General features: G+C 43.0%; 1 protein-coding gene and 1 long non-coding RNA gene across 4 annotated transcripts in view; both read right to left on the bottom strand.

Moving 5' to 3' along the window:
* Positions 1-225: 225 nt before the first annotated feature.
* On the bottom strand, positions 226-2,293 carry LOC127931286 (uncharacterized). 2 transcript variants are annotated; one of them, XR_008140616.1, is made up of 2 exons: positions 2,139-2,293; positions 226-391 (listed from the first exon to the last, which is right to left on the bottom strand). It is a non-coding gene; the product is annotated as an uncharacterized LOC127931286 (long non-coding RNA). The 2 variants fall into 2 exon arrangements; XR_008140617.1 differs by lacking the exon at positions 2,139-2,293 and adding an exon at positions 1,750-1,876.
* A 4,353-nt stretch (positions 2,294-6,646) lies between these two features.
* ptprna (protein tyrosine phosphatase receptor type Na) overlaps positions 6,647-10,218 on the bottom strand; it is a 112,988-nt gene continuing 109,416 nt past the window's right edge. For both annotated transcript variants that reach the window (XM_052523150.1, XM_052523151.1), the window contains exon 23: positions 6,647-7,715. In XM_052523150.1, coding sequence (XP_052379110.1) covers positions 7,644-7,715 — 72 coding nt within the window. In that variant the 3' untranslated portion in view covers positions 6,647-7,643. The remainder of the gene's footprint in view (positions 7,716-10,218) is intronic.

Here is a 10,218-nt window from a genome sequence, read left to right on the forward strand (position 1 = left end):
TGGACATGATGAAATCAATACAACGAGTGATGGAAATGTACAACTATCACTGCTCGGCCATCCTGTGTCCATCAGACCAGTCAATTTTGCATTTTTGAGCATGTCAAATTTCATATGGTAATGCACATTGAAACATATTGCAAAATGCGCGCGCACTTGCAATATGATTCTATAGTGTAAAAACATCACCTAATGGACATGATGAAATCAACACAACGAGTGATGGAAATGTACAACTATCACTGCCCGGCCATCCTGTGTTCCCATAGCGAGCATTAATATCAGAATGACCGGTAAATGCATTTACAACCATATTTTTATTTTTGGGTTACCAGTTGCACAACAATGCACGTGCATTTGCAATATGATTCTATAGTGAAAAAAACATCACCTAATGGACATGATGAAATCAACACAACAAGTGATGGAAAATGTACAACTATCACTGCTCGGCCATCCTGTGTTCATCAGACCAGTCAATTTCACATTCCTGCAGGATTTTTATAGCATGACAAATTCGTGATGGTACCTGCCCATTGAACCATATTGCAAATGCACAGTGACTTTGCAAAGTGAGAAAACATAAACAAATGGACATGATGAAATCAACACAACAGGTGATGGAAATGTACAACTATCACTGCTCAGCCATCCTGTGTTCATCAGACCAGTCAATTTTGCATTTTTGAGCATGTCAAATTTCATATGGTAAATGCACATTGAAACATATTGCAAATGCGCGCACTTGCAATATGATTCTATAGTGAAAAAACATCACCTAATGGACATGATGAAAATCAACACAACGAGTGATGGAAATGTACAACTATCACTGCTCGGCCATCCTGTGTCCATCAGACCAGTCAATTTTGCATTTTTGAGCATTTCAAATTTCATATGGTAAAATGCACATTGAAACATATTGCAAATGCGCGCACTTGCAATATGATTCTATAGTGTAAAACATCACCTAATGGACATGATGAAATCAACACAACGAGTGATGAAATGTACAACTATCACTGCCCGGCCATCCTGTGTTCCCATAGCGAGCACCATCAGAATGACCGGCAAATGCATTTACAACCATATTTTTATTTTTGGGTTACCAGTTGCACAACAATGCACGTGCATTTGCAATATGATTCTATAGTGAAAAACATCACCTAATGGACATGATGAAATCAACACAACAAGTGATGGAAATGTACAACTATCACTGCTCGGCCATCCTGTGTTCATCAGACCAGTCAATTTCACATTCCTGCAGGATTTTTATAGCATGACAAATTTCGTGATGGTACCTGCCCATTGAACCATATTGCAAATGCACAGTGACTTTGCAAAAGTGAGAAAACATAAACAAATGGACATGATGAAATCAACACAACAGGTGATGGAAATGTACAACTATCACTGCTCAGCCATCCTGTGTTCATCAGACCAGTCAATTTTGCATTTTTGAGCATGTCAAATTTCATATGGTAAATGCACATTGAAACATATTGCAAATGCGCGCGCACTTGCAATATGATTCTATAGTGAAAAAACATCACCTAATGGACATGATGAAATCAACACAACAGGTGATGGAAATGTACAACTATCACTGCTCAGCCATCCTGTGTTCATCAGACCAGTCAATTTTGCATTTTTGAGCATGTCAAATTTCATATGGTAAATGCACATTGAAACATATTGCAAATGCGCGCGCACTTGCAATATGATTCTATAGTGAAAAAACATCACCTAATGGACATGATGAAATCAACACAACGAGTGATGGAAATGTACAACTATCACTGCTCGGCCATCCTGTGTCCATCAGACCAGTCAATTTTGCATTTTTGAGCATTTCAAATTTCATATGGTAAATGCATTGAAACATATTGCAAATGCGCGCGCACTTGCAATATGATTCTATAGTGTAAAAACATCACCTAATGGACATGATGAAATCAACACAGCAGTGATGGAATGTATAACTATCACTGCCCGGCCATCCTGTGTTCCCATAGCGAGCATTAATATCAGAATGACCGGTAAATGCATTTACAACCATATTTTAATTTTTGGGTTACCAGTTGCACAACAATGCACGTGCATTTGCAATATGATTCTATAGTGAAAAACATCACCTAATGGACATGATGAAATCAACACAACAAGTGATGGAAATGTACAACTATCACTGCTCGGCCATCCTGTGTTCATCAGACCAGTCAATTTCACATTCCTGCAGGATTTTTATAGCATGACAAATTCGTGATGGTACCTGCCCATTGAACCATATTGCAAAATGCACAGTGACTTTGCAAAAGTGAGAAAACATAAACAAATGGACATGATGAAATCAACACAACAGGTGATGGAAATGTACAACTATCACTGCTCAGCCATCCTGTGTTCATCAGACCAGTCAATTTTTGCATTTTTGAGCATGTCAAATTTCATATGGTAAATGCACATTGAAACATATTGCAAATGCGCGCGCACCTGCAATATGATTCTATAGTGAAAAAAACATCACCTAATGGACATGATGAAATCAACACAACGAGTGATGGAAATGTACAACTATCACTGCTTTCATGCATCCTGTGTCCATCAGACCAGTCAATTTTGCATTTTTGAGCATGTCATTTCATATGGTAAACCCACATTGAAACATATTGCAAATGCGCGCACTTGCAATATGATTCTATAGTGAAAAAAAACATCACCTAATGGACATGATGAAATCAACACAACGAGTGATGGAAATGTACAACTATCACTGCCCGGCCATCCCGAGTTCATCAGGCCAGTCAATTTTGCATTTCTGCAGGATTTTGAGCATGTCAAATTTCTTACGTCATTTGGCCCACAAAAAAATCCTTATGCACAATTTAAAAAATATATAAAAAAAAAATATGATAATAAAATTGGACAAAAGTATATTCATACAGTTCTTACACATGTGTAATTGACAAAAAAATTGAAAGAATTTCAAAAAACGGTCCAGAAAGCACTTTTAAGGGTGTGTGAAGTTTTTTACAAAATTTTGACATTTTTGACTTTTGACTTTGACTTCCTATGAAATCATATTGGAATTGGACAAAACATATTCCTTATGCGCATGTAAAAAAAAAAAAATTATGATAATAAAATTGGACAAAAGTATATTCATACAGTTCTTACACATGTGTAATTGACAAAAATCGAAAAGAATTTCGAAAAACGGTCCAGAAAGCACTTTTTAAGGGTGTGTGAAGTTTTTACAAAATTTTGAAATTTTTGACTTTTGACTTTGACTTCCTATGAAATCATATTGGAATTGGACAAAACATATTCCTTATGCGCATGTAAAAAAAAAAAAAAAAAATTATGATAATAAAATTGGACAAAAGTATATTCATACAGTTCTTACACATGTGTAATTGACAAAAAATCGAAAGAATTTCGAAAAACGGTCCAGAAAGCACTTTTTTATGGGTGTGTGAAGTTTTTACAAAATTTTGACATTTTTGACTTTTTACTTTTGACTTCCTATGAAATCATATTGGAATTGGACAAAACATATTCCTTATGCGCATATAAAAAAATTAAAAAAATTATGATAATAAAATTGGACAAAAGTATATTCATACAGTTCTTACACATGTGTAATTGACAAAAAAAAATCGAAAGAATTTCGAAAAACGGTCCAGAAAGCACTTTTTAAGGGGTGATAAGTTTTTGAAAAAAAAGTTCATTTTTTCAAAATTTTACTTTTGGACATTAATTTGGGTTACATATCCAATATGAAAACCCCGGTGGAGCGCATTTGCCCCTGTTGAATTTTTAAAGTGTTACAACTGGCAATTACCATATGGCATTTGCAATACACTTTGGATGAATCAACGCCGAATTGGGTGGTATTGGCCAATGTGTATATGGTTTGTCCGATGCCAATGACATGCCATTCATTTTTGTCCAATACAGGGGGGTATTCCCTTACTGGGCTCAGGGGCTGTCCCAGGATGCCTGACCCTAACTGGGCTCAGGGGCTGTCCCAGGATGCCTGACCCTAACTGGGCTCAGGGGCGGTCCCAGGGTGCCTGACCCTAACTGGGCTCAGGGGCTGTCCCAGGGTGCCTGACCCTAACTGGGCTCAGGGGCTGTCCCAGGATGCCTGACCCTAACTGGGCTCAGGGGCGGTCCCAGGGTGCCTGACCCTAACTGGGCTCAGGGGCTGTCCCAGGGTGCCTGACCCTAACTGGGCTCAGGGGCTGTCCCAGGATGCCTGACCCTAACTGGGCTCAGGGGCTGTCCCAGGGTGCCTGACCCTAACTGGGCTCAGGGGCTGTCCCAGGATGCCTGACCCTAACTGGGCTCAGGGGCGGTCCCGGTGCCTGACCCTAACTGGGCTCAGGGGCTGTCCCTGACCCTAACTGGGCTCAGGGGGGTCCCAGGGTCCTGACCCTAACTGGGCTCAGGGGCTGTCCCAGGATGCCTGACCCTAACTGGGCTCAGGGCTGTCCCAGGATGCCTGACCCTAACTGGGCTCAGGGGCTGTCCCAGGATGCCTGACCCTAACTGGGCTCAGGGGACGGTCCAGGATGCCTGACCCTAACTGGGCTCCGGGGCTGTCCCAGGATGCCTGTCCCTAACTGGGCTCAGGGGCTGTCCCAGGATGCCTGACCCTAACTGGGCTCAGGGGCTGTCCAGGATGCCTGACCCTAACTGGGCTCAGGGGCTGTCCCAGGATGCCTGACCCTAACTGGGCTCAGGGACGGTCCAGGATGCCTGTCCCTAACTGGGATCAGGGGCTGTCCCAGGATGCTTGACCCTAACTGGGCTCAGGGACGGTCCAGGATGCCTGACCCTAACTGGGCTCAGGGGCTGTCCCAGGCAGCCTGTCCCTAACTGGGCTCAGGGGCTGTCCCAGGATGCCTGACCCTAACTGGGCTCAGGGGCTGTCCAGGATGCCTGACCCTAACTGGGCTCAGGGGCTGTCCCAGGATGCCTGACCCTAACTGGGCTCAGGGACGGTCCAGGATGCCTGTCCCTAACTGGGCTCAGGGGCTGTCCCAGGATGCCTGACCCTAACTGGGCTCAGGGACGGTCCAGGATGCCTGACCCCTAACTGGGCTCAGGGGCTGTCCCAGGATGCCTGACCCTAACTGGGCTCAGGGGCGGTCCAGGATGCCTGTCCCTAACTGGGCTCAGGGGCTGTCCCAGGATGCCTGACCCTAACTGGGCTCAGGGGCTGTCCCAGGATGCCTGTCCCTAACTGGGCTCAGGGGCTGTCCCAGGATGCCTGACCCTAACTGGGCTCAGGGGCGGTCTCAGGATGCCTGACCCTAACTGGGCTCAGGGGCGGTCCCAGGATGCCTGACCCTAACTGGGCTCAGGGGCTGTCCCAGGATGCCTGTCCCTAACTGGGCTCAGGGGCTGTCCCAGGATGCCTGTCCCTAACTGGGCTCAGGGGCTGTCCCAGGATGCCTGACCCTAACTGGGCTCAGGGGCGTTCCTCTGATTTAGTTAAACTCAAAAAGGGAATTGGAGTTTCCTTCATTAAACAGTCCAAAATCACATTACACAATTTTACAAACAGTATCATCCTCACACATTCATCTTATACAACAATTAGATGTAAGCCTCATATCTGAGGCTATTATATAAACACCGTCTCCCATGAGCTTCACCAAAATGTACCAAACGGACCAGTTCGTAGCTGGATTCTTCACCGGTCTTTTATATCTTCTCCAGAACATAAGTGTTGTTCGGACCTCAAGTTCTGTGAGGTGGAAGAACTTCCTTTGTTCTCTATGAAGATTCACTCTGTTTCTATACTGTGTGGCCATGAGGCAGGGTCTTCCTTCCCTAGGAATTTACAACCTCTCTGACCACAGCAGCATGGTTGTAGGAGCAGAGAGCGGGGGATGGTGCTCGCTGTACCCAAAGAGGGCAACGTCATGACACAGTTCATATAAGGAAATCAGTCAATTGAAATAAATTCATTGGGCCATAATCTCTGGAATTCATGACTGGGAATACAAATATGCATCTGCTGGTATCAGATACTGTACCGTAAACAAAAAGTAGGGAATGGATCAGAAAACCTGTCCGTATCTGGTGTGACCCACCGTTTGCCTCATGCAGAGCGACACATATCCTTCACATAGAGTTGATCAGGCTGTTGATTGCGGCCTGTGGAATGTTGTCCCACTCCTCTTTAATTGCTGTGCGAAGTTGCTGGATTTTGTTTTGTGACAAAACTGCACATTTTAAAGTGGCCTTTTATTGTCCCCAACACAAGGTACACCTGTGTAATGATCATGCTATTTAATCAGCTTCTTGATATGCCACATCTGTCAGGTGGATGGATTATCTTGGCAAATGAGAAATGCTCACTGACAGGGATGTAAACAAATTTGTTCACAAAAACAGATAAATACTTTATTTGTGCGGGTGGAACATTTCTGGGATATTTTATTTCAGCTCATGAATCACGCGACCAACACTTTACATGTTGCGTTTATAATTTCTGTTCAGTGTATTTCTGTAGACATTGGTTCCTAACGGTTACTAGGCAGTATTATGGGATGTAGGCATTGGTTCCTAATGGTTACTAGTCAGTACTGTGGGATGTAAATAAAAATAATACAGTCAGACCACTCTATGCTGTTGCACCACATCACAATAGAGATTTAATTACATACATCGAGTTAAAAATATTTTTTTTTATAGTTGTTTTCTATGTTTGCTACATTAATACACATTTAAGAAATAAATCAGGTGAATTATTTACAATAAATCAGAGGTTTTACAGTAACACCGAAGACACTAATTGATGTGATTCAGATGTGAGTGATTAGGTAGTCAGTGTACAGTAATAGTTCCATTACAAAATGGATAGAAATAAATCATTAGGTTTAGAGTTAAAGTTAGAGGTATAAACCAGCCCCTTAGAGAAACTGGTGTAACCTATAATACACTACTAGTATGTCACTCACTTCACCCTCGCCATAGTCAGGCTTTGTTGTCATCTTGCTTAAACAAGTGAATGAGCCTTGAACCTTATATGCTGTTATGCCAAAAGGATGAATCCCTACTAGAGTACAATGACTGGTTTTACATCTCCATGACAACAGATCAGGAGGGAGCATGGTAAAATAACATCTCCATGACAACAGATCAGGAGGAAACATGATAATACAACATCTCCATGACAACAGATCAGGAGGGAGCATGGTAAAATAACATCTCCATGACAACAGATCAGGAGGAAACATGATAATACAACATCTCCATAACAACAGATCAGGAGGGAGCATGATAGTATAACATCTCCATGACAACAGATGGTAATTGTAGTATCACTAGTGAGTAAGGAGTAGAGGTACAGTATCAAGTCACAGTCCTACTGTCCATTTGAAGTATTCTTGTCTGATCTGAATAATCTAGAGGATTCTATGAAACCACATTTCATTTAGATATGAAAGCATAATAACAGAACCTTGATTCCAGATCTGTTAAATGCTGTATTGGTGTGACAATGACTAAAGGAGTTGGCGAGGCAACACAAACCAGGCTTCAGTAATAGTAATGCACTCTGGGAAATGTAGTTCCTCCCTGGTTTGTGGCACCGGTGGTAGAGGTGGTAGATGTCGTAGGGTTCACTGTGGCAGAGCTTTCAGGATGGCATTGACCTCTTCTGCCACGGCGGTCAGGGCAAACTCAAACTGGTCCTGAGAGGGAGACAGAAAGGGAGGGAGACTGTCAGAGACACACACAGAGAAAATCAACCAATCCTCTGTCGTGAACACAATGGAAAGGTCAAATGCTTTATCTAAATGTTGAAAGTGTGTGGACGACGTAGAAAAAGGAAATGTTGCAGTTCGAGGCCATGTGGCACAGAGGGATGCTGGAGATTTACTTTACTGACTTTATTGTCCTCATGGGGAAATGTTGTTCCAGTGTACATGTTTAATGTGCCGTTTAAATACAAAACAAATTGACAATACAACTTTCATAACAGTTACATAAAAAGAGAAAAGAGACTAGCCTGCTGGCCTTATTGGGTGGATAGGAACATTAGCCTGCTGGCCTTACTGAGTGGATAGGAACATGAGCCTGCTGGCCTTACTGGGTGGATAGGAACATGAGCCTGCTGGCCTTACTGGGTTGATAGGAAAATTAGCCTGCTGGACTTACTGGGTCGATAGGAACATTAGCCTAATGGCCTTACTGGGTGGATAGGAACATGAGCCTGCTGGCCTGCAATAGTTACCTTTATTCGAACTATCAAAGAACCGTCAGACCTAGAGCTCTGAAACTTTAGAAACCTGTTATAGAGCTCAAGTTGATAGTGCACGGTGGGTTATGTGGCTCTGAAAGGTTCTCAGACCGAGAAACAGCCTCGTACATTTGCAATAACTTCAATTCATTTTGACCCTCACGAAAATGACGACATTTAGAAAAGTCCCAGAGTCGCAAGACTAGGTGCATTGAAACTGCCTCTGCCCATAGAGACGGAACTTAACGTTTCTGTCCGATAGCTAATTCAAGGATCCCATAGCTAATTCAAGGATCCCATAGCAACGCCCGGAAAATGTGGATTTTCAGCACCAATTAAGGTCGCTGCTCGGGCTCCAAATGACCTATCGAGCTGTATCTTGGGATTCGGGATCACCTCAGCTAGGCCTACACATACTGTCAGAACTGGACCCACAGCTAGAACGTAACTACATGTTCAATGTATTTATTATGGTTTAAACAGAAGGCGCTCTGAATTTTGGGTCTGCTCTGAAATATGTGATAGCTTCAAATCGAGTTGGTAAAAGTGGGTGTAGTGTCAGTTTGTATCAGTTTGGTGTCAGAATGATATCTAATTGACTGATGGACGGTGACTTGCTGGCTGACTTTTGTCCATTTGCAATATGTTTAAACAGTGTTAGACCATCACTAAATTGACATTCTGAAATCAACACCAACGAGTGATGAAGAGGAACCAGAATCACTGCCCGGCCATCCCGAGTTCATCGGGCCAGTCAATTTATCATTCCTGCAGTATTTTTGAGCATGTCAAATTCGTGATGGTAAATGCCCATTGAAACATATTGCAAATGGACAGCCGTGCGCCTGGTGATTGGAACGTGTTACCAAGAGAAAAAAATAAAAAAAGGTTTGTAATGCCTTTAGGGGGTTGCAGGGGGTCCACGGTTGGGAAGGGAGCACCCCCCCACCCGTGCCCATCCAATAGGGGGCACCCCTGGTCATTTTGGACGTTTTTCTAAAAATGGTTAAAAAACCACACAGTCCCACTTCTCTCATGTCACCACGAGCGATGGAGAGGAACCACTATCACTGCCCGGCCATCCTGAGTTCATCGGGCCAGTCAATTTTGCATTTCGGCAGAATTTTTGAGCATGTCAAATTCGTGATGGTAAATGCCCATTGAAACATATTGCAAATGGACAGGACAGCAAGGAGATGGGATTGTGAGCAAGTGGGTCTGGGCAAGGGAGATGTTGTGGATGTTTGTGTCTGTTTGTGTATGTTGTGGATGTTTGTGTGATGTTGTGGATGTTTGTGTATGTTGTGGATGTTTGTATGATGTGGATGTTTGTGTATGTTGTGGATGTTTGTGATGTTGTGGATGTTTGTGATGTTGTGGATGTTTGTGATGTTGTGGATGTTTGTGTATGTTGTGAATGTTTGTGATGTTGTGGATGTTTGTGATGTTGTGGATGTTTGTATGATGTGGATGTTTGTGATGTTGTGGATGTTTGTATGATGTGGATGTTTGTGATGTTGTGGATGTTTGTGATGTTGTGGATGTTTGTGATGTTGTGGATGTTTGTATGATGTGGATGTTTGTGATGTTGTGGATGTTTGTATGATGTGGATGTTTGTGATGTTGTGGATGTTTGTGTGATGTTGTGGATGTTTGTATGATGTTGTGGATGTTTGTGTGATGTTTTGTATTGTTTAAATAACATTCGATTTGATTTGTTGACTCCAATGCTTCCAACAGTTGTGTCAAGTTGGCTGGAAGTTGGCTGGATGTTGGCTGGAAGTTGGCTGGAAGTTGGCTGGAAGTTGGCTGGATGTTGGCTGGAAGTTGGCTGGAAGTTGGCTGGAAGTTGGCTGGAAGTTGGCTGGATGTTGGCTGGATGTTGGCTGGATGTCGTTTGGGTGGTGATGCACATGGGAAACTTTTGAGCGTGAAAAACCCAGCGGCGTTGCAGT

The sequence above is a fragment of the Oncorhynchus keta genome, chromosome 7 (assembly GCF_023373465.1).
Source record: "Oncorhynchus keta strain PuntledgeMale-10-30-2019 chromosome 7, Oket_V2, whole genome shotgun sequence".
NCBI lineage: Eukaryota > Metazoa > Chordata > Actinopteri > Salmoniformes > Salmonidae > Oncorhynchus > Oncorhynchus keta.